The 26,815-nt window shown below is 40.7% G+C and overlaps 1 protein-coding gene and 1 long non-coding RNA gene across 2 annotated transcripts in view; both read left to right on the plus strand.

Annotated features, from left to right (window-relative positions):
- The window catches only part of PRKCA (protein kinase C alpha), a 145,567-nt gene that overhangs the window by 97,220 nt on the left and 21,532 nt on the right, over nucleotides 1-26,815 (plus strand). Inside the window, exons 6-8 of the mRNA XM_066565870.1 lie at nucleotides 8,231-8,387; nucleotides 8,481-8,615; nucleotides 9,365-9,461. Of these exons, the coding sequence (XP_066421967.1) occupies nucleotides 8,231-8,387; nucleotides 8,481-8,615; nucleotides 9,365-9,461 (389 nt within the window). The remainder of the gene's footprint in view (nucleotides 1-8,230; nucleotides 8,388-8,480; nucleotides 8,616-9,364; nucleotides 9,462-26,815) is intronic.
- On the plus strand, nucleotides 10,445-21,011 carry LOC136566642 (uncharacterized). The gene is made up of 3 exons (XR_010785056.1): nucleotides 10,445-10,499; nucleotides 16,354-16,383; nucleotides 20,636-21,011. It is a non-coding gene; the product is annotated as an uncharacterized lncRNA (long non-coding RNA).

The raw sequence follows: 26,815 nt of genomic DNA on the forward strand, positions 1-26,815 counted from the left end.
TTTTCAGAGGAATTGCTCTGTAGGTGTTGAACTCCTCCAGCTGAATTCCTCAATATCCCTGCTCTGCAGCCTGTCTGGGTTGTTAATTAGTTCCTGCTGATTCCTTCCCAGCCAGCCTTGATTGAATGCAAAACATTCCAAGCATTTGTGCTGCTGAAGGGGACCTGCCACTGGTGTTGGTGCAGCTCCAGGGGCGTCCCAGGCCTGCCAGCCCCACCAGGGCACAGCTGCAGCGTGGGGTCCTCTGGGGGATCCTGTTTGCATCTCATCTCATCTGTTCTTGATCTGTGGTTCATCTGGCACATCCCAATTTCTCTTTTCTCCTTCTGTGGTGCCTTTTGTTTCCAGTGCACACACACTGAGTGTTTTCCTGAGAACATGTTGGAAATTGGGCTGGGTTTTAATTCCCAGTGAATTCTAGGAAGGAGCTGCCCAGTGGCTCCCTCAGATTATTCACAATCTCCAACTTGGCAGCTTCTGAAGGGAATTAATGGTGGGAATAATTCAGTCCTGTGTATAAACACATTTAATTCCAATTAGTGAAGTCAGATCTTCAACCCAGGTGCATCAGTGTGGACACCCAGGTTTTTCTGTGGCAACTGTAGAGACTCTGCAGCACTTCTTCACAGAGGAGTTGGAATTTTGGATTGATATCCTGTGATATCAACTGATACCAGTGGTTGATTGATATCCTCTGCCATAACCTCACCATCTTCTCCAGGGCTGCTCAACCTGCCCCATTCAATGCTCATTTGTGCTGTAATTCTTAAACATCAGTGGTTTGTTTTCAATGGTTGAGTTACTTGCTTGAGAGTTGAGTTGAATATTAATAATTTATGGCACTTGCAGTACAGAAATGTGGTAGTTTTCTTTTTATAGAAACACTCTTGCATATTTCTGAAATCTCTGAGTTCGTGACCCTTTCACAGGTTGGATTGACATGGGGGGTTTGCTCTTAAGCATAGTAAAGTGCTTTTTGCTATTCTTAATCTCTGCTTTTTACACTGAATTTTCTTCCTCCTGATGTGTGCTAAAAGTTTTTTCACTCTTACATTTACTCCTTGACCCATCTTATAATTTAGGGTTCTTCTGAGTGAGCTCGTAGGTGGTTAAATCACAGTTCTGATTTTTTTAACTTTATTTTTTGAATTATTTTTACAGTGAAAAAACAATAACCTTTGAGAGAAAAAATAACCCCATCTGGTGCACTGATCTATAAAATGCTGCCATGATATTGAGACTTTAAACTGTGACCTCTCAGGCGCTGGAAGTTGGACATGACAGCAGCTGACAGGGAGGATCTGCCCTCCTGACACTCATTTAGAGACAGGATGGTGGTGACTCTGATTAAAACACATATAGGCACAGCCCAGAATTTCCAAGGGGGTTTTAACTGTGTTTTCCTAAGCTGTCAGAAAATCTGGTTTTATTCTTCAGTGGTGCTGCTGTTATTTAAGAGCAGAGGAGAGCTGTGAGTGGTGCCTGCAGAGGTTGGGAGCACACAGGAGGCTCTGCAGCAATGATCTCCCCAGGAGCTCTGTGCTCCCCACTGGACATTTCCCAGATTTTTTATGAGTTTAGGAATGCTGAGCCATCTCCTGGCACTGCATATTAATGTCCTGTCACACAGCTGGGCAGGAGCCTGCACCCAGACAGGCTGGGGACACAAACTGCAGAGTTTTGGCACATTCCAAGATTTTCATCAAAATTGCTTCCTTAAAAGACCCCACCATGCACACTCTGATAATTTTATTTTTATTTTTTAGGTCAGTGGTAGTGTCTGTCTTAGTTAGCATTCATTTCATAGTATCTGCAGCTGATTTTAAAAGGGAACATAAATGAATATTCTGGCTGTTTGACCTGCTTTTAGTACCAAATCCCAAATAATTGTTTCCATATGGGAGACATTTTAAACATCTCAAAAAACATGAATCTCATGGTTTACTTCACTAATATCTTCTTTCTGACATTCCCAGAATCTGCAGGGTTGCTGCAGTCATTACAGGGAAAGCTGTGCCTTTAGCAACACCAGCCCTGGTGACAACTAAAAGCTTCCTTCCCACTTCAGTCATTAAATTCACTTTACCATGAAGAAACAGGCAATGCAAGGTGTTTAAAAAAAACATTAATTTTTCAGTAATGGCCATCTGCATGCATCCAAAAATATTAACTAGATCCTATATATTTATATAAGATAAGAATTAGAAATGTAACAGCCTGAAGCCTTTTCCAGATTATTTGATCCATCGTGTGGTAAGATTTTTGTTTCATTAAGCAGCTGTCCTACCCAGTAGTGCATATATTTTAAGATGGTCTTTTTTGTAAAGATAATCTCCATTAAAACAAAAGTAGAATTGTTTCTAAGAGATTTCCAGGTGAACTTAAACCTGGAAAACCTATTGCAGACAGAAGAATGTAGGAAGAATTATTAGGGATGATGGCACATTTTTTGTTAGTTGGAGAGAATATCTCAATAAATACAGAGGAATCAAGTTTCATGCAACATTGGTTCATTTTTCTTCTTGTTCTAGACAAGGATATTGTTCAGCCCTTCCTTGTACATCACCTGTACAGTGCAGGTGCTCTTTCTGCTGCCATTTTTCAGGGCTCAGGCACTGGGCTTGGGAGGGATATGAAAAGAAATCTTCCCTGGGCAGGGGAGTAGTTATGGAATAGAGAAAAGTCCCATCTCTGAAAGCCCTTTTAGTGATGAAAAGCAGAGACTGAAAATTGCCTGGAAAGCAGGATTTGTTTCAGTCAGTTGTACCTGTGAGTCACAAGCACAGAAAGGAAGAGTTCAGTGAGTTTAAAGAAAATCTCCTAAAAATCTTCAGTGAAAGCTGAGCTTTGGAGGCAGCTTTGGGTTTTGCATGCAAAGATTACAAATCCAAAAATGGGAAGAAAGGCTATTTTCAGTAATAGGTAAATCTTTTAAGCTGTGATTGAGGAGTGCAGGAGGCTACTGAGGAGAAAGTTCCTTGGTTGGGAGTGTAAGGTCCTCTGTCCCTCACTGAGCCATCTGGAAACTGAGCAAATCAGAAAATCTGCACCAGAAATTTCTTCAGGAGGCAATGAGAATTTTGGAACAATTTAAGAACGCTTTGCTGTGAGAAGTCAGGAGATTTATGATGTATTGGAGCTAACAACAATCCCACTTTTCCTTCATTTCTCTGGATCCCGTGCCAGGTGAGACCACTGGAGTCTTGCAGTGTCTCCTAAAGCAGCTTTTGGCACGAGGGTGAGAGAATTCTGCTCATCTCAGCTGCCTGCAGGACTAAGGGATTGGCAAGAAATGGTTGCTGTGATTAGTAAACTGTTTTATTATCCACATTTGGGAGTTCAGGAAAAAGGGAGCTGTGACTCACTTGTGAAGGAACTGAGTGGACTCATGCTCAAATCACTCAGCTTTGTCCTAGGGACAGAAACATTTCTTTAGTCATCCCCATGATTAAATTTATCTGCTGTAAAGAAGCTGTAAATCCACAACTGCATATGGCTTGCAACTGCACAATCTCATGGAAAAAGTTTCAGCTTTGTCATCCTCTCTCTGAATTCCTTAAAATCCTGCCTGAAGTTCTTCTCTTTACAAGAAATGTTGGTTGTTCTCTGTCAGCCCACTCTGTTTTATTTAGGTTTTTATTTAAAGGATGAATACCTAAGAAGCAGCTCTGTATTTGCTCGTGTCCTTACACTATTCCTGGAAAAGTGGGTGTCCCAATTTTAGCAATGGCTCCTGGATGGATACTGCAGGTTTATAAGCAGTACTTGATAGAAGTACAGATAGGACAGAAGTACAGATAGGACAGTCATCAAATAATCTGAATTTTCCACTGAACACACATTTATGATCTCCATTAACAAGGAGGAGGAAAATGGCACATTTTGTCCATAATGCAAGTTGACATTTTTTCTGGTTTTATAAGAAAACCTGAGCAAGACTGGATTTGTTGGAGCCATCAATCCATGCTTCTCTTTGTTGTCTTTTTACCTGTGGGCTTTCTCAGTCCCCATTAAGAGTCCAATTTGGACAAAATGTTCATGAATTTTCCTGGTGACTTTCCTCAGTATAGAGATTATTATCATCCCTAATATTTATGGCAGAAAACTGACATGTAGTATTTCAGGTTTCTACCCAAAATGAGGCTGAACTGCACCCCTCTTCAACCTTCTCTAATTTAGAGTAACATCTCTCTCACAGTGTTGAGTTTAATTAACCAATAATTACCAAGCAGGATGAGATTGCTTGCTATGGTTATAATTAGAGCAGAATTCAGCTGCTGTACATTGATTTATTTTGGTGGAGTTATTTTTCATTTAACTTTCTCAACCACACACAAGAGATGTTGCCTTTGGTGGGGAGGGGAATCTCTTCTCATGTCAATTCTGCAAGAGAGACCTGATCTGTCCTGTTAAAAATAGGGCACACTGAAGAGATGAACCACTTGGATGCTAATTCTTGATAAGCACTATTTAGCACAAGTATCATCACTCTGTTTCCTCAGGAAAAGAAGTGCTAAGTCAGTTGGAAAAAGATGTCTGAGGGTATTAATTATGCAGACAAAAGTACAAATGGGCCAGATATCTTAAACCAGGGAGTGAGATAATGACTTCGTTAGCAGCCTGCTTTTAGTACATGTTGCATTTTTCCTTCCCAATTAATCTTTGAGCTTCTCTTTCTTGCATTTAGAGTTTTTGGTTGTTTTTTTTTTTCTATTTTCTGTGTTTGCTGCAGGAGAAAGCAGCAGTTTTACACATGCTGCCTCATCCTCCTGCTGCCAGAGCTGATTTTGATTTGCAGCTCTTATCAGGGCTGGGCAGGGGTGGCTTTGTCCAGGGATCTCTCCTTGGCACAGCCTCCACATCCACCCAGCCCATCACTCCAAATTCTGCCTGTTTCATGCTGGGCCTCTGCAGGGAAAATTTAAACATAAAAGCTCATCCTGGAGATGGTAAAATTAAGCAATTTTGTTCAGAGAATCTTAGCAGAAAAGTTACCAGTGTATTTTTAGGAAGCTGTAGAACACGTGGAGAGTTCTGCTTCTCACTAATGGCAAAGTGCAGCCATATTTTTTTTTTTATTTTAGAAATAAAAATCAGAAAGTGGATTTTGAAGTGGTATCTCCTGTGCCAAACCTGGCAGTGCAGTCAGAAAAACCATGCAGAAGAAGACTGAAAATAAAACCCCACTAAAAAAGCAATAATAAAACCAAATATAGGATGAGAGAAAGCAGCTTGCACTGAAAGCTGTCACTTCATCCTTCACTTGCTTCATGGCTCTTAGTCCCTTTGGGATTGTAAATACTTAGCTAAAATGAGTTATTTAATCTCAGTGTTATTCCTTGGAAGTATTTGAAGATTCTTTTCAGTGCACTAAATTTTAAAAATGGGGTGTTTTGGGTTTTTTTCATGGGTTGAAAAGAAATGTTTTTCCAGCTGACCACAGGTGTGAAGACCCCCAGAGGGCAAACTCAGAGTAAACCAGAGTGGGGACAATTTCTCTGGCCTGAAAGGAATAATTTCCCCAGCTGCAAAACCCTGTCAGCTTTACACATGGATTGTGGAAAAGTACAAATGAAATGGTCTGCAAGAAAAATGCATTCTGTTCTTTAAACACACAGTGGTTATTTTCCTGATATAATTCTTTGAGGAATGCACAGAGTGAATAGAATTACACTTTATTCTAAAATTTTACCCCATAAGCATTTTCTGTCTCTCCTTTTAAACCAGAAATTTAAGAAACTTAATCAGTATCAACTGTTGGGTCAAGTTAAAGTGATTCATTTCCAGCCATGATCTAATTTCATTAATTAATTTACATCAGAGTATCTGTTCTGCATGACAATTATCTTGACAAAGTCGAGTCTTCCAATGCAGTAGCTCACATTCCTATACTCCTCTTATTCTATATATAAAATATAAATATATTATATTATTTATAGATATATAAAAATATAAATAATATATTAAGAATATAAAATTCATATAAATTCATAGAAAATAGATAAAACTTATATATGAAATTATATATATAAAATATACAAAATATATATATATACAAAATATATATATACATATATATTTTATATATATGTATATAATATAAATAAAATGTATATTCTATATATAAAATATATAAAATATATAAAATATAAAGTGTCTCTGTTGTTTGGATGCCTTTTAACCTCCATGCTGGGGAAGAACAATTTGAAATCCTGGAAAGGTCTAGAATTTTGGGGTTGTAGTATGAAAATGCCATTTAAATCTGGGGGAAGAGGAGGACAATGTCTTGAGCAAACAGTAAATATTTATTGCTGAAGATCCTGACAACTTTTTTTTTTTTTTTTTTTTTTTTTTAATTCACTCTACCTGACTTTTAAATGGCTCTAAGTTCCAAATTTGTGTAGGAAACACTTTTCATCAAGAAATACTGAGTTGCTTAACGGTTGCTCTTTCCTAAAATTCCCTTCAGATTTGTTCAGTTAGGCAGCTGCATTTTAGGAAGCCCCCCTGAATGGAGGCAGTGGCTGAGGGCACTGTCAGCCCTGGACAATCTCTCCTCAAATCTGCAGTTCTTTCCTCCCTTAGGAGCCATGGCACCCCAAAGCTCCTTGCAATCTTCCCTCAGAGCCAGTTCTTACCTAAAGCTCTGCCTGTCACAAGGGAATTCCTGGCTGGAAGCTCTTTTCTATCCCAAACAAGCCCAGGGATTGCTGCCCCCAGGTTTTGAGGTGCTCAGCTGTGAACTCCAAACTCCCCATCCCAGCCTGATCCCAGTTCATCAGCTGGGATTGGGTTTCACAGCATGAGGGAAATTCACCTTTTATTCTTCAGAATTCCTCTTCCAGTGTTGGGAGCTCTAGCTTGTCAGAGTGACCCTGAGAGAAGTTGGAAAGTCTCTTTTCCCAGCCTGGTGCTTGAAGAAGGAGTCAGGGCTCTTCATTTCTCGGCCTCAAGGTTGTTTATTGTGTCTTATCTATAAAAAATTTTCTCCTGCCCTGCCAAGGGCAGCTCAGCAAGACAGTCCAGGCACTCTGCCTGCCCCAGGGCAGGGTTGTGTGTTTATACTAAAAACTACGTGTACAATGTTTACAGTTATTCCCAGTACCCATCACCTGTGTTAGACACTGAGCTTCTGCTCTAAACCAATCTGTGAGTGCCACCATCACAGCAGAAGATGGAGGCCAAGAAGAAGAAGGAGAAAGGCTGGACATGCCCAGATCCCTCCATCTTGCCTCCTGAACCCCCATTCTAGAAACCCCAAAATCTGCTTTTTCACCTTGTGATAAATTCACTGTCATTCTACTTAATTTGTCATGGCTTGCAGATCTTCATCTAAGGTTGGTAACTTGCTCCATGGGTCACGATCAAACCCCCAGGTGTTTTGGGCTCTGTGCCAGGGTCTCTGAGCCCCCTGGCAGGGGTCTGGGCTGCTCAGGACAGCCAGAGGGATGTGCTGGGTCCTGACATTCCAGGATGTGTAAGTGTTGCTCACTTGTCTGCCAGAGGGAGGGCAGTGCTGGCTGTGCTCACCCTTTGGGGTTCCCTGCATTCCCCAGCTGCAGTTCCTGAGTGTTCCCTCTGTCCCTGGGCATCAGGAACAGCTCAGGATAAATTCACTCACCTTGTTTCTGCCTTTGGCATTGTCAAGGTAGAAAGCTGCATTAGGAATTTTGTGAAGCTGGAGCTGCACTTGTGTTCCCTGCACTTTTCCTTTGGTTGCTGTCATGACAATGCTCCCAAGGATTCCATCAGACAACTAATGAGCCATGAATCTGTGGGAAGGTGGTGCTAGAAACCTTCCAAAGAGGGCTTGTGTCAAACACCTGATCCCCTGCAATCCCCTGTGATCTGCCTCTGCCTCTTACAGTATTTGCCTCCTAATCTCTGGTTGTATAACCTAAGAGTGATGAGGGAACAAAAGCACAAAGAGTTGGTACCTGCTTAGAAAAATTACAGTGATGGATTTGGCTATTTAATCATTGCACTGCAGGGAGAGCTGCCTGGGAGCTGTGTGTTGCTTGTGAATCACTCTTTTCTCCTGTCATTGCTCCCTGCTATTCTTATAAATATCACTCAGTACAACCTTGCTTTAAACAAGTAGTTTCTCCCATGCCAAGTCTGACAGGTGGGTTTCACATCTTATTTATTTGTCAGCCTGCTTCAATAGCTCTGGCCTGACATGTAATTTCTTTTTTACAGTGATGTGTAATCCTGTGTTTTATATTGACAGTGAGAGAAGCAAAAAACCTCATTCCCATGGATCCAAATGGACTTTCAGATCCTTATGTCAAACTGAAGCTCATCCCAGATCCTAAGAATGAAAGTAAACAAAAAACAAAAACCATCCGTTCTACCCTGAATCCTGACTGGAATGAGTCATTCACGTTGTGAGTTTAACACCCTGATTTCCTGGGGGTCTTTGGATGCATTTCATTGTTTATTTTGGTGTTGACAGCTCCTCCATTTCTCTCCTTTTTTAGTAAATTAAAACCTACAGACAAAGATCGCCGGTTATCCGTGGAAGTCTGGGACTGGGATCGAACCACCAGGAATGATTTCATGGGGTCACTCTCTTTTGGGGTGTCAGAGCTTATGAAAATGCCAGCCAGTGGATGGTAAGAGTTTCTGAAAAAAGGAGGAGAGAATATATCACCAAAAGTTTTAAACTTGTCCTTTTTTTTTTCAATGTGATCTACCTTTTATTTGAGCTTTTCGCTGTGTTTCAGGCTATAAATTCACTGTAGTGCAACTAAACCTAGGGAACACAGGCTATATATATCAAAGAGGGATAATAAAACAATTCCTTTTCTTTTATGGTGTTCCTGAAACTTCTGCTGGAGCCAGGAGCTGCTGCAAACTCAATTCTGTGAACACAGTCTTGTGATACAAATTTTATTTTTATCTCCAATATGATGTGTTCAATACTTGGTGTATCATGTTATATATAGCTCTGCAAATTCAAAGCACATGGAAACTGATCTCATAAAATGCCACCTCATTACCTGCCAGGAGAGGGTAGAACTCACCACATCTCAAAAAGGACATTTCTTCAAAGACAGTTGTTGAGGGCTGTGGAAGCACTGGAGACAAATGTTCCTCCTCAGGGTTGGTGTCTCCCATCAGATCCCAGCATGAGTGGGAAGAATCTCCTTGTCCATTAAAGTGCCTTGACAGATAGCTTGGGATGAAAGGTCTGATTTCAGGTAAAATATATTCTATTTCTGAGTTTGCTTCAGGATTTTGGGATCAGTTCTTTGCACACATGTGACATTGATACAAACCACACACAAACAACAAAATCAGATTTTTAAATCTATCGGGAAAAAAACATAAAGTCACCGTTTTTTTCTGAAATCTACCACAGGTACAAGCTGCTGAATCAAGAAGAGGGTGAATACTACAATGTTCCAATTCCAGATGCTGATGAAGATGGAAATGCAGAGCTCCGACAGAAGTTTGAGGTGAGGATTAAACACAGATGTGTGCAACTAAATATTGCATTTATTCTTCACTTCACTACCAAAAAAAATCTGCTAAATGATACATATGTTGCAGTGCTCCTATTTCTGTCCCTATGACAGCTCTGTGTGTCTGTGGTTTTCTTGAAGATTGGACCAAGTGGTTTAATTCAGACATGGCATCATTTTCCTGACAGTTCAGCTTCTCTGCTATGACACTTAGAAGTTGGTATTTTAAAATATGTTATGTCAAGTATATGTAATAATTTCAATGTCTTTTAACAATTGCTGCAAAATCTGCCACTATCACTGATATCTGCATTATTTGACAAATGAAATCCTCAGAAACAGTGGTATTTTAATACTTGGAATATTTCACACTGTAACTTGGGATGTTTTAAGAAAACACTTTCAGTGTTCACACTTTGGAGCTTTCATGCCTTTGCAGAAGGTTTTTATGTGAAACTCTGATCTCTGTAGTGTGGGGAAAGATGCTGATGTTTTTTAAGGATCAGAGGTATTGCTGGGTATGTACAAATAAGAAAATCCAGAATAAAGTGATGCTTTTTGCAATGCCTTGCCTCCTGTGGTGCCAGCTGGAGAAGCTGGTAGCCACAAGGATGGTCCCATGTGCCACACAAAGGAGTTTTTTTTGTTAATGATCAGACTCTGCCTCTTCTGACAGAATTACAACAAAATATTTGCTGGCCACTGAGCCCAGGAGCAGGACAGGTATGGCCTGGGGTGGGAGGGGTTTGCTGGGGCAGCTCCTCTCCCCTGCCTGCTCTCCCAGCTCACACACAGCCAGGAGCTGGAAACATTCCAGTCTGCACTTCACAACCTTAGCCAAGCTGTTTATCCAAACATGATGAATGTACCTGTTGTGCATAAGCAAACCTGCCTGTTCCTTTCAACCTGAAATGGGAATTTTCTATGTTCACCATCAGGCAGAATTCTCCATTGTTATTATAAAAGATGGGTTAACCCACGAAAGTGAGGAAAAACGACACATGTTCAACTTGCAAGAAGGAAAAAGAAAAGGTGCACCAATTTCTTCTGAACCTGTTTGGATCAGCTCCCATGTCTGCAGCATGAACTATGATTTTTGTTACACATTTGAGAAGTATTTGAGCCTCCATTCCATTTTCCTTTCTTTACAGTCGTGATCTGACCAGTGTGATTTCATTTTGCTGCACTAGGTCATTTGCTATTCAAGATCATTTTTGGTTTTTATCCTCCCTAGAAAGAATAGCTTCAGAAGTAATTCTGTCCATGTTTCTGTGCATTATGCAGAGTCTGGAATTGGGTGGATATTTATATATTAGTGATAGAAAAAAATTTACCTGTTTTTTCTCAGGTCAGAGACAGCACAGAGACAAGTCACTAAAATTGTCCAGTTAAAAATGTCAGGTATTGCATGCAGTGTGTTTGCATATTGAATTTACAGTCTCTGAGGTTGACTTTAGTCCTGCTGTAAATCCTTTGGTTGCAGGAAGAGCAGTCAGGGTTTATCCATGTCCTGCAATGAAGTGGAGTAGAAATCCTAAGAGCATTGATGTAAAACTACTGGACCTAGTCTCAGAGCCAGCAGCTTCACCAAGGGGCAGCTCTGTCTCAGAAATAATTTGTCTGTCTCACAGTCTAATTAGTTGAGCCTCAGCACTGTGAATTTGAGGCTCTCCCTGTTCTGGGCCAGTCTGTTTGGTGCTGTTTGAGTGGCTGAATTAATCCAGGGAAGGGAATGGGTCTTCAGCAGGCACACAGTGTCTCCAGTAATTGTAATTTCCCAAGCTGGACAATGAACAGTTCTAAAAGTGATGATAAATGAGAATGTTGGTAGCTGAACAGACCCTGGAATTGTCAGGGCCAGGGCTGCTGTGATGTGGTGTTACATGGCTGGAGGGTTTGGCTTCACCCTCGTTCCTTATCTCAAAGTTTCTCATGAGGAGAAGGAGCAGAGGGAAGCAGAACCCTCATGGAATATTCTTCTTGGTTTCAAGGGGCATCACTGTGGTGGATTCTGAAAATTCACAGCACAGATGTCTGAATGGTGATATTTCACTTATTAGCTATTCTGGTATGGCACATAAGTGGTGCTGACTCTGATCATCTTTTCCTTTATTTCTGTTATCATTTATATCCTGCCCTGCACAGGCATCTTATTTTAGGTGTCCTGTAATAAGGAACAAGTAGACAGCACTGAGAAAAATGCTGCTATTTGTGACTTAATGACATCATCTAAATAAATATTTCCACTGTTCTAAAATCAGCATTGGAGCCTTACAGGAAGAAGATTGCAGGTCTTGACTGTCACTTTCCTGGGGGAGTGAATTTGTCAGGAGATTAAAAATACAGATGGACCAAAGGGTCTCACTGTGCCACCTTCCCATTTATCAATTTATGGAAGGAGTAACTCCACAGTTCTTCCCAATCCAGGCTGCACTTGCAGTGCTTGGTCTATTTTTTAATATGTGACCATGTGATTGGTAGCCAAGCTACACTGATTTAACTTTGAGTACAAAATGACAACAATTTCCACAAAAATATTGCATTACTTATATCTAATACATAAAATAAATAATGGTGGCCTTCAGAGTAAAGGGCTGTATACACACCTAAGCTGCACAAGAGCAGAGAAACTTCAGGATTAGGATTTCATTGTTTCATATTAAGGAAGAATAAAATTATTTTCAGCTTACAAAAGGCTAGAGAAACAATAAATTTAGAATTTCTGAAACCACTTTCTGGTCTTGAAAATTGTAAAATGTTCAGAAAATTGACTTTGCCCTTTTAACTAAATTTAGAAATGTGTGTAGGAAGGACCTCCAGGACCACTTAGGAGCTACCTCCCATTTAAACCAGAATTTTAAGAATATCTGCCTGTATCTATATTTCAGGCAGCTTTAATATTTGACCTCAAGCTCATTGATCTCAAACCATTTACACTGTACCATCACATCCTTCTTTGCACATCACCCTCACAGCCCAGATTTCTTCTGGAAATGTGGCTCTTAGCCACACAACTCTCACGGAAATGCTGCTTTGCTCACTGGACCTCCTAGCACTTATTCCTAAGTTATTTATTCGATGTAAATCTACAATAAAATATTGTAAAATATAGTAATAATATAATATAATCAATAAATAATAGAATAATTATAAAATACTCTAAAGATCATAAATAAGTAAATAATAATAGATTCAAACCTTCACTTATATTTGTAACTGAATGCTAAAAACTATTTCTCATGAGAAGTTTCCTCATGGCCCATTCTGCCACATCTGAATCAGCTGAAGAATTAACACCCAACCTTTGCCCAGAATGGATCCTCTCAACAAATGGGACCAAATTTGGAAAAGAAAGAATTGTGGATAGTGCTTTTTTTACCTTTCATATTTTATTGCAAGCACTTTTCATATTATATTCTATGTATAATCTATATGTATGTAGAAATTGAGGGATATTCTGCAGAGGTGCAATGCAGTATTTTCTACACAACAAATTGTATTCAATCTACATATTTTCTGGATCTCACCTCTCACTAAAACTCACAAACCTATTATCTGCTCATTTAGCAGTGTGATCAAATCTGTCCTCAGTGATTTATACATGATACATCATTATTAGTATGTAGAGATAAAAATATACTCCTGTAGGAAGTGGAGGCAGGATAAAATCTGTCACTATTTTTCAGTTGCTTTTAACCTTTAGTTGTGAATTTTCTCTGTGGAATAGCATTATTTGTGGCCATCTCAAAATGAAACTCCCTTCTCACCAGGCATATTCAGAATAATTGTGGCTGCTCCATAATTGTCCGTGCTGAAGTTGCCATGGGAACTCCCAACAGTCCCAGGTGCCTCCATGGACCCAAACTAGGAAATCTTCTAACTGCAGCATCTCCTCTTGCTTATGTACTTATTTCCTTCTTCCAGTACTTTTCTAGTCAAAGAAAAAAAGCAGAATATTGAAATAATGCAAACTTCTGGTATTTTTTTCTACTTAGTTGGGATTTGAGCAGTAAGATGCCTTTGCCATTTAGAGCATCATTCCTTTTTTCCTGAATTGGGGGGAAAAAATGTGCAAATTCTAAAACTTCTATTGTGGGAAATTATTTGAGTTTGGTCAAGCCCTTTTTATTTTTCCTGCTTAGTAAGGCACTTCTTGATACTTAAATATCACCTTAGAGTGATAATAGAGTAATGCTGATTTAAAAATAGGCTGGTGAATTGGTTTATGATCTCTCCCTTTCTTTCCACATCACCAGCACTGGGAAATGTTATTAAAAATAAAGCAGCTGTTATGGCCCATATAAAGGATTTTTTTAATTAAACAAAGAACAGAGCAACCATAATCCTTACCCATGGACACATTTACTGAGCACGAGGTGTGTTGGTGATGGGAGCAGGCTCAGTCACTACACTCAGCTCTGGCAATTGCAGTGATCCCAGCACATTGCTCTGAGGGAATGGGATTCTGCTCGTAAAATCCTCATTTTAGAGCATCTCTGGGAAGAAATGTAATGCTCCTCCTGGTGCACACTCTTCACACGTCAGATATGTTCTTCTGTTCTAATTATTTCCTTCAGTGTAGCTCTCTGGGTGGCTTTGACAGAAACAAAATCCTTCCCTTAATTTCTGAGAGCTCTGACTGCTGTCCCACCACAGGGACTGTCCCTGCACCCTGGGAGGGGACAAACATCCTCATCCACATCCCTGCCTTTGTGTCCTGTTCGTGTGAGAGATTGCAGCTGCTTTGACCATGGAATTGCTGATGCAGTTCAGTTTTGCAGCCCAGAAAGGAGGAGAGGGAGCAGAGCTGAGAGCAAGGTGGATGTTGTGTCTGAGCACTGCAAGTGGTCAGTCAGTGGTGGTGACATTTTGGTGACCTCTCATGCTTCCAAACAGAACTATCATTATGATCCTAAAGAAAATGTCTTCTAAAATGCCTTATCATTATTGTGATCCTAAAGAAAATGTCTTCTGAAATACCTTCTCATTTGAAAGATAACAGGACAGATGTGGAGCTTGGCCATAAGGCTCAGTGATAAATGCCTGTAACCTCTCTAGTTATTTCTGGGAGATATTTGTGCTCCTGAGCTCCTCCAGGGTGCAGGGCAGCACTTTGTTAGACCAAACTTGTGTGTTAATCCTTGTGCAGGCCCGAATTTCCAGCCCAGAAGCCTCAGGCTGTGTATCTGTGCACACAGCTCATGTGGATTTACAGCATCAGGCCTCTCCTCGTGGCAGCACAGCTGGTGTTAAACAGGACAGAAACTGTCCCCAGAGGTCAAGGCACAGCCACAACTCTCTGATGAGTTTTGTTGCTGTTACAGTCTAATGCTGAAAAACCTTTCTCTTATTTATAATTTCTTCTCTGGCCATCAGTACATCAGTTCAGATTGTTTCACTGCAAACCCTGCATTTCTTAGCTCTTTACCACTCCTCTTGATTTTCTTAATCCATTTCTGTCTGCTTCATTAGAAAGGTGAAGGCCAGAACTTTCTTAATCTGGCATTTTTCTGATATTCACAAAAACTTTAGGCTAAAAGGATATTATATTTCTTTCCTTTAATAGTGGCCAGGACATCCTAGAGCTGCCTTTATTGGGAGCTGGAGGCTGGGGGGAAATGTTGCAGTTACATTGCCAGGGCCATAGCAGATACTGCAGGGACTTCAGAGGCTTCTTAAGAGCCCAGTGAGTTTTCTAATTAAATCTGTTTTCATTCAAATTTTCATTCAAAAAACCCACCCCAAACAAACACACAACCACAAAACCCCCAAGTCAAACTGTAGAGGAGCTTGTGATTTTGTCAATTTGTGACTTAAGTTCTCCAGGTCTCTGTAAAGTGTTATAAGGGCTGGGAAGGAAACATTACTTTTACATCTTTGCCCCAGAGCTGTTACACTGCAGTTACTTTACTCTTTTTTTTTTTTTTTTTTTTAATAAATAAAACATATGGTCTCTTCCATATCTGTCTCTAACCAATATTCATTCCCACTTTGAAGCTTCAGGCAGGTCAGCAAAGGGGACATGGAAAGAGCAATAACATTGCTGACACTTCAAATTGCAAATGACAAGATGAAATTTACTTTTCAGGAAACAGAAACTAAGCCACACTGAAATCATGACCAGCCAAAATATCACTGGCACATCAATCCACACTCATTATGCATAAAGAGATATAAAAAGAAGAGCTGCTTTTTTTGGCCATGGCACTCATTCCTATTTTTAAATTGTGCATATTTAATCATTAGAGAATAGTTTGCAGCATTATAGAGATGCTGTTAGATGACTCCATCTGTTCTGTACTATAGTTTGGCAGGGGGAATTCCCATATGCAGTTGTCTGGAGGTTTCCCATCCACTCACCACAGCTCAGAGAGGAGAACTTGAAATTCCTTAACTAGATGGCACAAATCTCTGCTTTCAGTTTGCTGATCTCCTTAAGGCTTTTCTCACTGGGTTGTGATTTGAGGTGAAGAATATAAAAAAATCACGTTGATGGCAGGGATTTCCTCATCCCTTATATAAAACCAAAAAGTGTTTTGCAAAACAAGGCAAGGCAAAAAATCCCAAATCCCTGTGTGCTGTCACCCCAGTTTAGGGCTGGGAGCCCCAGTGCCCCTGGCCAGCTGTGCACAGCTGGAGGCTTTGCCAGAGGCTGTTCATGCATGGGCTGTGTGTTTGTGAGCTGAGGAGCAGCACAGCCCCTGCCTGTGATTAACACCCTTTGATTTGTCCTGGGTTTGTTTCTGTGCTTAACAGACGTGTCCATTTCTGTATTGCTGCTGCTGCTGTGTCTGTATTTGTTTATTTCTGCTGCTAATTGTGGTTGCTGTGCTGTGCCAGCCCGTTACTAACCACGCAGTGTTTCTCCCTCTCCTGTCTCTTCCAGGACTGTCATGTAAATATCCACTTCTTCAAGGTAGTTTTCTCCTTGGTGTTCTCCTACACACAACTTCCTTTACCAACATCTGAAGTTTATTCAGTTTAATTTCATTCTCACTGGTTTTTAAGGATGCACTTGTTTTTTTTTCCACTTGAAGCTTTTCTAATTTGTATTAAAAAAATTAAAGATTGAAGTATGATTTAAATTATCAATAAATAATTTAAGTATATATCAATAAATAATTGAAGTTATAATTCATAATATTTCATAAATATATAATGAATATATATATGAAATATATAGAATACTATAGATATTTAGTATAATACTATAGTATATAGTTATTTATTTAGTATAAATTTAGTATAATACTATATATAATTTAGTATAATACTATATATAATACTTCATAATAATATTTCATATTCATGAAATATTATGAAGTATAATTTTTAAATTTCTTTTAAAAAATCAGTATGAAGTATTCACAGTTTGTTCCATAATTTGTCATAAAGTGATCCCCAGATTAGAATTTTACTACAAAAAAAAAGAGTGATCAAACCTGAACTTCATAATAATGATATTTCATATTCATGAAATATTATGATGTATAATTTTTAAAATTTATTTTTGAAAAGATCAGTATGAAATATTCACAGTTTGTTCCATAATTTGTCATAAAGTGATCCCCAGATTAGAATTTTGCTACCAAAAAAAAAAAGAGTGATCAAACCTGAGCATGTGCATTGTGCCTTTTTTTGGAGGAATTAGTTAAATGAGTGCCACCAGCTCATGGAAAATGGAAAAAGGTGCATCTTTAATTTGAAAGACATTCATGGAACTTGAAGTAACTTTCACAGATGAAATAATGCTCATGGTCACTGTATATTTAAATAGTTAAATTTAGAGCATGCATGTTTTATGATTTAACATAGCACATCTATTGCTGGATGTTATTGCTATATTGTAGGAGATATTACCCATGTGCACAGATGCTCTGATACCTGAAATACCAATTCACCCTCCTTGTTTATTTCTCATTTTGCTCCTTTCACTATTCCCCACATCACTGAGTTACTGCCATAAAAGTTACATCTCAGCATTGAGAACTTAACATGTGTTTTGTTTATATTTGCATGTATCTCTAACAAATTATCTTGCTTTATTAGGGCAAAGGCCACTGGCACAAACCACTTTCAGTTTCATACATTGGTGAAGTTAAAATTTTGATCAAAATTTGAATTTCCTGTGCTGTAAACTGTGTTCTAAGAATCTTAAGTTGAAGCCCTTATCATCTTCAAATAGTGTTTTTACAACTGAAGCTGCCCTGGAGCACTTTACATTATCACTCAAGGCTTAAAATACTTAATTTAAAAATCAAACGTTATTTTTTAAGAGTTGTTTATGTTATTAATGCATGATTATAACAAATGTTCTAACAATGAACCAGAAAAATTAAATTAATCACTTTCCTTAACCTTGATTTTTTATCTTAGAAAAGCCTGAGCAGAAGAGAACTGCCCTTCCTCAATCCTATCCTTCATTTTGAAAATAAAATCACCTGGTGGTTTCATTGGTGAAACTTGTTTTCTGCTGGGAAGTTGGAAGTTTCTCTACTTAAATGCATTTTTAAACCAGAGAAAAAGTCACCCTGATAAAATGCATCTGGCAGAAATAGGAAGTTTTGTCACCTCATTGTAAAATCCAGGCCTTGAAGAGCACTGATAGAAGCTGACAAAAGTCCTTGGTTAATTCATGTTTCCACCATAGGAGTGCACCCAAAAAAAGGGATTGAAGGATTTCCCACGGCTGCTGCTTCACGGGCAAAATTCCTGTTTATTCCTGGTGGATTATAAACATAAATTCCTTCAGAGAAAGCTGGCATTCTGTTTCTATGGGGACACTCTGCAATTCAGGGTTTTTCATGGAAAAAATGCTTCCTTGTTTATTTTCCTTCTTCTCTCAGTAAATCAGCACAAATCACCTGCCCTGCTGCTGGCAGTGAGGCTGAGCCCTGAGCCCAGCCCAGGAGCATCCTTGGGGGGGTCATGGTCCAGGAGATCCCTGTGCCAGGAGATCCCTGTGCCAGGAGATCATGGTCCAGGAGATCATGGTCCAGTAGATCATGGTCCAGGAGATCCCTGTGCCAGGAGATCCTTGTGCCAGGAGATGATGGTCCAGGAGATCATGGTCCAGGAGATCCCTGTGCCAGGAGATCCCTGTGCCAGGAGATCATTGTCAAGGAGATCATGGTCCAGGAGGTCCCTGTGCCAGGAGATTGTGGTCCAGGAGATCATTGTCAAGGAGATCATGGTCCAGGAGGTCCCTGTGCCAGGAGATCCCTGTGCCAGGAGATTGTGGTCCAGGAGATGATGGTCCAGGAGATCCCTGTGCCAGGAGATCATGGAGCAGGAGATCCCTGTGCCAGGAGATCATGGAGCAGGAGATCCCTGTGCCAGGAGATCATGGAGCAGGAGATCCCTGTGCCAGGAGATCATGGAGCAGGAGATCCCTGTGCCAGGAGATTGTGGTCCAGGAGATCATGGAGCAGGAGATCCCTGTGCCAGGAGATCATAGTCCAGGAGATCATGGTCCAGGAGATGATGGTCCAGGAGATCATGGAGCAGGAGATCCCAGTGCCAGGAGATTGTGGTCCAGGAGATCCCTGTGCCAGGAGATCCCAGTGCCAGGAGCATCTCTGGGATGGACCTGTGGGAGTCCCTTGGTGTGGGGCTGCTGGGGAGGCTCCATCCCCAGGTTTGCAGGGCTGGAACTGGAGGGAAGCAGCAAGAGCAAGTGAAGGAGGAAGGGCAGCATTCCTGAGGATAACACAACAGTTCTGAGCTAGGAACCGGGAAATGTACAAAAATTCATTTATAATATCTCAGTAAATGGGAGATACTGTGAATATTTGTGTATGGAATAATCAGACACTGGGAAGGGCCACACACCTATCCTGACCTATCCTGCTTTTGTCCCACTGCAAAGTGTGTATTTAAACAGATTATTTCTCAACATCATGCAGAAAACACCTTCATCTGTGTGTGTGAGAGAGATAAATCATTCCAGAGCACATGAAGATTTGGATGCAGAATCCCAAGGTTTTAAAATCAGTCCTGCTCTGCAGCTTTGAATGGCTGGTGGGATTTGATTGCAGGGATTTGCTCTAAGATCAGGGAGAGCTGAAGTCCTTAAAATTCTTTTAGAACAGAAATTTAATTTTCTTTTTCCCTTATTGAAATAAGGTTTATGCTTCAAAGCAAAATCCACGCTCTAGGTTTTTTTATTATTGAAAACTAGCAGTAATTTGCATAATTAAAGAATGGAGGAGCATATAGTAAAGCAATTCTTCTTTTGACACTTAGGGGTTTGCTGTTGCAGCATCCTATTTGCTTTTGGGGATTTTTATTACCACCACCACAGGATACTTCTGCAAGAATTCTTGAATATTATTCCTAGGCAGCCTCTTTAATTACATTTCATCTCATTAGGCACTGCTCTGTTGCAGGGGAGAGAGTGTTTGGCAATAAAGGCATGAAACAAAGTGGACTCAGGTGGCTGCAGGATTATTAAACAGATTAAACATGTTGACAGTGCCAAATGGGGAACTGGAAACTCTTCCCTCTCTGGATTTCACAGCTCACACAGACAGACATTGTTGTCCAGGGCAATATCCCCTGAAATTCCTGTCTGGGGATAGATCCATCCCTTTCCCAATGTCTTTCATAGTTCTTTGACTTCACTGTCTTAATTTTCTAGGGAATATGGTTCCCTCCACCTTGTGCCTGGCACATTTGGGAATATTTTAGGAATTGTGTGTTCAGGTACTTCACACAGTTCTGACTTCTATCCAGCAGGACAAAAAAAGTTTAACAAAAATAACTGAATAGGGAATGTTGTTACAAACCCCACAAAAAAGATCTGTTGAGGAGCTCCATGATATATTAAACTGTTGTCTTGTCCTTTCAGATTCCCTTTTTTTCTTTATCCTAAGTAAAGTTGAGGTTGAGAAAATAATTTCTCCTCAGAGTGAGAAACCACAAGAGGTCAGCAAAGAACAGGGAAAAGCTCCCAGAGCTGAGCTGGCTCCTGCAAAAGGCCTGAAAAGAAGGAAATCATCCACAATATTTGTGTGTATATATATCCTTAGAAAATACAAACCTGTTACTTAATCCATAATTTCAGTAAAATTCAGTATAATGTTTTTCACATTTTCACGGTCCTTTATTCAAGTTTAATAACTGGCACTGGTGATAATTATCCCTCTAATCAAATAATATCATTGCAGGTGTAGAAGCAGTTCCTGCTCTGCTCACCTCGGGATTGCTCAGCCCTGCACTTTGGTGGCTTCAGGAGTGGGGTTCCCCTGGATTGGACATGCTTCCTGCAAAAGGCATTTTTAATCCTGTTCACAGACAGCACAATCACAGCACAAATATTTGTTGCGGGCAAATCCTTTAAATAAATTTACTATTAGTAATTAAGAGGGTAAATACAAAACAATTTTAAGAGGAGGAGAGGAGGAAATGAGGGGGAAAGTAAACTAAAGACATGAAATAGTTGGTATTTAAGTCCCAGGTAGAGTTTTATCACCCACCTCATTTATATCTTTATGAACCATCTCATTTGCACTCGTGCCTTTTTGCTAGCAATGGGAATGCTATGATTTTTTCCCAGCTCTTTTTTCAATAACTATTTTAGCCATTGAAAGAAAAACACATTCTCATTTTGATATATTGTGGTTTTTACTAATTACATCCCAGTTCGCCATAGTGACACTGCCATCATGAAAATTAATCTCAGAGTGCTGATAAACAGCTTTTTGGTTATTTATATCTCTTCAGTGTTCCCCTTGCTGCAGAGAAATGTTGCTGCAGTGTAAATTCACCAAGGAATGGCTGAAATCCATGTGTGAACCTCTTGAATCCTTGATGGTGTCTCTGTCCTGGGCACCTCCCTGTCTTCCAGCAGAACTCTGCTGATGAGGTACAAAGTGCCCTTAGGTTATGGCATGAAGATTAAACTCAGCCTGGTGAAGCATTAGGTCTTGCTGGCGCTTAGAAATGGACTCCTCGTTTCAAATTCTCAGCATCCTGGTAATTAAGTTGTGGGAAGTAGGAAATTGATAGTCTATCAGAGCATCTATAATTACGTGGAATTGGAAATGCAATAATGTAAGAAACAAGGTGCCACAATGACAGAGAACATTTCACTGGATGGGGGGAGGCTTTTCTTCCAGATTTTGACTTGAAATTTATTGGATTTATTTGCTTTATTAAAGGCTTGCTAATGGCTCAACGCATTGATCAAAGTTCCCACTTCGTGTGTACATGACTGGAAAACTTAATGGGTCCTTCCTTGAGACTTGGATAAATCATTATTATTTCAGTTTTCCCATCCTTAGTCTGAGCTTTGCTGGTTCTGTCAGTGCCATCTTCTGAGGTTTGTCTGAGATCTGGGCAGCTCTGATGCTCCTTGTGCAGGGTCCTGGTAGCCACATGCAGAACTGAGCATTCATTTCACACCTGCAGCCTCCCAGGCTGGAGTAGTGAAGCTGGAATTTTACTGTCCAGGCTGTTCCATCCTCACTTCTCATCATCCATTTTGCCATTTTTCTAAGTGATATGGAGAATGTTACCTGCAATGGCTTTGGGCTGATTCAAGAATTAGGAGCAGAAGCCTTGGCTCCAGCTGTGGCAGTGTGAGGTGGCTGATTCCTTCACCCAGGGACATCTGAGGAGCACCTGGGGCTCTGGCAAAGAACTGTTGAGAACTTCTTGCCATGTGAGAGGCAGGGATTTTGTTAGAATTTTTAGAGGGATTGAATTGTGGCAAGGAGACATTCCTGCTCCACAAATCTCAGTTCTTGGGTTGTCCAGAGAAGCTGTGGCTGCCCCTGGATCCCTGGAGGTGCCCAAGGCCAGGTTGGACACCGGGGCTTGGAGCAGCCTGGGATGGTGGAAGGTGTCCCTGCCATGGGGGTGGGATGAGATGGGCTTTTAGGTCCTTTCCAGCCCAGACTGTTCAGTGATTCTGTGACACTCAGACAAGCCCTGTGCAGTCACTCCTTGGCCTGCTCAGGCTGTCAGAGCTGTGGGGTTTGGGCAGGCTCTTGTTCCATCATGCACTCACTGTTCTCAGCACAGGCAGAGCAGGGCTGGTGGGTGGAAGCTGGAAAGATGAGGAGGGAATGCTGGCATCCATGTGGAATCCAGAGCACTCAGCTGCTGGCAGCAGAGCTCTGCCTTTACCTCCCAGGTAACCCAGGTGCTGGTGGGGCCAATAAATAAAGGATGGACTCTGTTCATGTGGTGGGAATTCAGCTTTGTTGGTAAATATTTTTCCATTTATCACTTTTTCCTCTCGAAAATGTGGTGCCAGTGATGATCCTGCTGGCATCTGGGAACTCTCTGGGTGTGAGTTTCCCTGACAACCGAGGAGCACCTCCTCTAGTGAGCTGCACACCAAGCTTTGGGTTGGCTTGGATGTCTGACCATGGCAGAGGGGGTGGGTTTCTCCCTCCTGAAGCTGTGCCTGGGGGCTAGGAGGGGATGGCTCTGAGTTTGGATCCTGGGGTTTGTTTCCCACGTGGGAGCAAAGCCAATCTCACCCAGCAGCAGAGGAGAGCAGTGCAAGGTGTTAAAGCACTGACATCTTGGAAGGAGACTCGTTACCCTCAAGAGATTGGGGAGTATGAAAGAGAATTTTGTATTTTTTTATTTTTAATCCTCACAACTTTTATTTATGTGGAATAAATAATGTGGAAAATTACCAATTCAGTCTTTTAGCTCTGTAATTCCTGAGATTCTCTACTGCAGAGATACACAGAAGGCAGAAGAACCAACAATCAGATTTATTGCTTTGTCCTAGTCAATTTTCTTCACAGGGGGAAAATCAGAAAGTTTTGAAAAGAATCATCAAGAATTACTGCAATTGCCATAAAAAATGAAGAATTACTATTCCCTAAATCACTTCTGTTTCTTCTTTGCATCACACTTCTCATTAGATTTTGGATAACTTTTTTCCTATTTAATTAAAAGTACAATTGTTACTCTTAGATTAAAAAGAAATCTAAAGCGTTTTTACTGTGAAACCTGAGATATCTTTTGCAAAAAGCTCCTACCAAATTCCCAGAGTCTCTCCAGGGTAGCACACTGTAATTTCTTAGCACTCAATGGAGAAGTGAGTTTGGGCTGAATATATAAGATGTGTCTCACCTGTGGTTTCAGGGTAAAAGAACTGGCCGAGATAAGGTGCGTCCAAAGCAGAGGAAGTAAGATGATGTGCATGTCTTGTTTTCTTTTTAGATTAACTTTCCTGCTCCCAGTGCAGACTAATTTATCTTTAACATTCTATTTTCCTGGCTGGTTTGCTGCAAGCTGGCTTGGTTGTAACAATACTGTCGTTTTATCTGAGATAATAAGCCAAGGAGTTGGAATGTGGATTGAAAATTAATCCAGGGCCTGGGATACTGTCTTCAACTTCAGCAAGTTTTAATATCCATAAAAAATAAAGGAGGGTTCAAATAGGATTCTGCGATTTTCAATTTTAGTCATGGTAGGAAAGGCAAAATATCAGTTTTTTCCATTAAGCTTTTAGGAATAATTTGAGTTTATGTCCTTTCTGTAGCTGCAAAATTGGTTTTGCTCTGGCAGTCAGGAAGAGGATATTGGCTGCATGGCATTTTCTGTCTGCTACAGCCAAGGTGTTTCAGATACAAAACTCATGATACAAAAAAAAAAAAAAAACAGATACAAAACTCATGATAGAGCTCAGTGAAATGTCCTGAAATCCTCACTCTATTTCCACTAGGACCTTAAGCCAAAAAGCAGTAACAGGAATTCACATGCCAAATGTGAAAAAAGGGTTTTTGCATGCTTCTGAGGGAATGGTGGCTGGCCAAGGTGATGGGTTTTTGATAAGGTTATGATAATTTCATGAGTTCCTGCCACTTTGGGGCTATGTGCTTCCTTTGAGTCAGTCTGGTTGTTCCCAGCATTCCCTGGCTGCCCTGTCCCTGGTTTTTCCAGCAGGGTTCTCTCTTCACCCCTCCCATGGCAGCTCAGCCAGGGGATACCCAAGATTGTCACCATCCCATGCCACTCACCCATAAACTCCTGCCTGTCCACCTCCTGCCAGGTCACACAGCTCAGAGCCCACCTGAGCACGCAGGAGGAGCCCCTGAAGAACACAGGAGGAATTTTTGTTCTCCTCAAAAATCTGCCATCTGCAAAAAGAGATTCTCAAACTCAGAGTGATGTCTGACTTAAAAAAAGCTGAAAAGTGGGACTGAGAGGAGCATGTCTGTTGCTCATTGAATCTAAGTGCTCAGAGGATGCAGGGAGGCCTTGGCTGGGTTCTCAAATATTATTTTAAGATCCTTGCCTTCAGATCTTGACAATTCTAGCCCATGTTGACTCCGAGTGAGTGCAGTGCCTCCAGCTCTGGAGCCAGCAGGAGGCACAGGAGCCTGCTGGTGAGTCTGCCATGCTTTTTTATGGAAAAAGTGCTGGAAACCCCAGAGCCTGGGATTGCAGTGCTGCAGAGAGCACTCCCTGCCTGATTGGCAGGTTTGTACCTGAAAAAAAAATGGCCTTGGAATAAAATTTGATTTCTGTTTCGAATTATGCATTTTCAAACCAACTGCCAACACCCTGCCCAGTGGGTTTAAAGGTGTAAGAAATAAAGCTGGTGCTGCCCATTCAGAGCCTGATTTGGATCTCCATTACTCAGTGAAAAGGAGGATATTGAAATTGCTTTGTGCATGAGAAAAGCAAGATCTTTATCTGAGATCCCATTTGTGGAACATTACAAAGGCATGGCCAGCAAAGCTGCTCCCTTGAGCCACGTCTTTATCTTGTACAAATAACGGATATTAGGATTTGGGGGATTCTTTTTCCCCTCATTTTGCTCATGGCTCAATCTTGTGTGGTCTCAAGAGGAGCTCTGTGCTGCCAGAGAGCTCCAGCACAGATTTGTCCCAGCAGCCAGCCCTGCCCTGGGAACATCCCTTGGGATTTAAGCTGACATCCAGGACTGGCTCTCCCTAAATGTTTGCACAGCACCTGATCCTGATCAGCATCTCCAAGTGCTGCTTTCATGCAAACAAATAATAACATTGCTGTGCAGGAAATTCCCCATTCTAAGCTGTGTTGCAGGTTTTTTAATAACGAGATCTAAACTTGCAAAATCCATGTCCCTGTGGCAGGGCATAAGATTTTTCTGCAGTTATAAAGTTGCAGGAAGAGTCATCCAAGCTGGATATGGTTTTCAAGTGACAGGAGATTATTTTGTCAGATGATTATCTGGCATTACTGCAGGAGTAGATGGAGCCTGTGAATCAAGTGCTTCTCAATTTTATGGTTTTACACCCCTCTGAGGAGGGGAAAATTGGTAACTCCCAGTTTCCAGTGCCAAAGGTAAGCCAGGCATGGCTTTTAAAGGGAGGTATTGTGTGACTTTGAATAAACCTCCATTTCTGTAATTTTCTTCATCTGTGAAAGAGGGATAATACACAAATATTGTCCTTTTGTGAAGCAGAGAGAAGAGTAGTTACCCTGAATTGTCAAACATACATCACTGGCAAAAAGTAAATCAACCATATTAGAGGTTATTAACCAGACCAACACACCAGACAGATGGGGACAGCACTTATATCCCAAAGAATTACTAAACCTTATTGGCTTTGCTTCTGCTGGTATATGGGATTATTTTGAGAAAAAAAAAAAGGATATTATCTTGTAGCCTGCATTATCTTTTGGTGAGTCTTACTTTTTTCTCTTGCATTAACTCTGAGATTTGAAATGCAGCTTACTTGAGCCATGCCATGGTGTCTCATGTGAAATACTGAGACTTGCAGCCCCCTGTACACCAGAGTGTCTGGTACAGCCCTTGTCTGTAATATTCCCCTTCCTCCCTTTTCCAGATCAACCCTTGATTGAAAATCAAAGTTGATTGTTCTGCTGGTTTGAAAGTGGCCATGTTCATCTGCATTAATTCTCACGCGCTGCGGGATTTTTAATGCAGGTTCTTAGTGCATGTCAAAATTCTCTTATCTCTTGCTATGCAGTGACCTGTTGAAGAATTCCATTTGGAAAGAGAATGTTTTGAGGAGGTTGTTTATATCCTAAAATACCCAATGTACATGACAGCATGGTATTTTTGGATAGCCTTTTTTTTTTTTTTTTTTTTTTTTTGGTCTTTCAGAACAAAAGCACCATTTAAGCTGCTTTTGGCCTGAAAGTAAATGATGATTTTTTAATTTTGTTTCTGGGCATTGCTTTGGTTTTGCTCTTTTAACCAGATAAGTGTATCTGCTTTATCTGGTTATACATGAACACAGTTTTCCACTTTAATTCCGTCAATAATGTCAAAAGTATTGCTGGAATGAGTCTTTGAAGGTGTGTCTTTGCATATTTTGTTATGCAGCCTCTCACCTGGGAATGCCACCTCAGACCTGGCCATTTCC

The sequence above is a fragment of the Molothrus aeneus genome, chromosome 26 (assembly GCF_037042795.1).
Source record: "Molothrus aeneus isolate 106 chromosome 26, BPBGC_Maene_1.0, whole genome shotgun sequence".
Lineage (NCBI taxonomy): Eukaryota > Metazoa > Chordata > Aves > Passeriformes > Icteridae > Molothrus > Molothrus aeneus.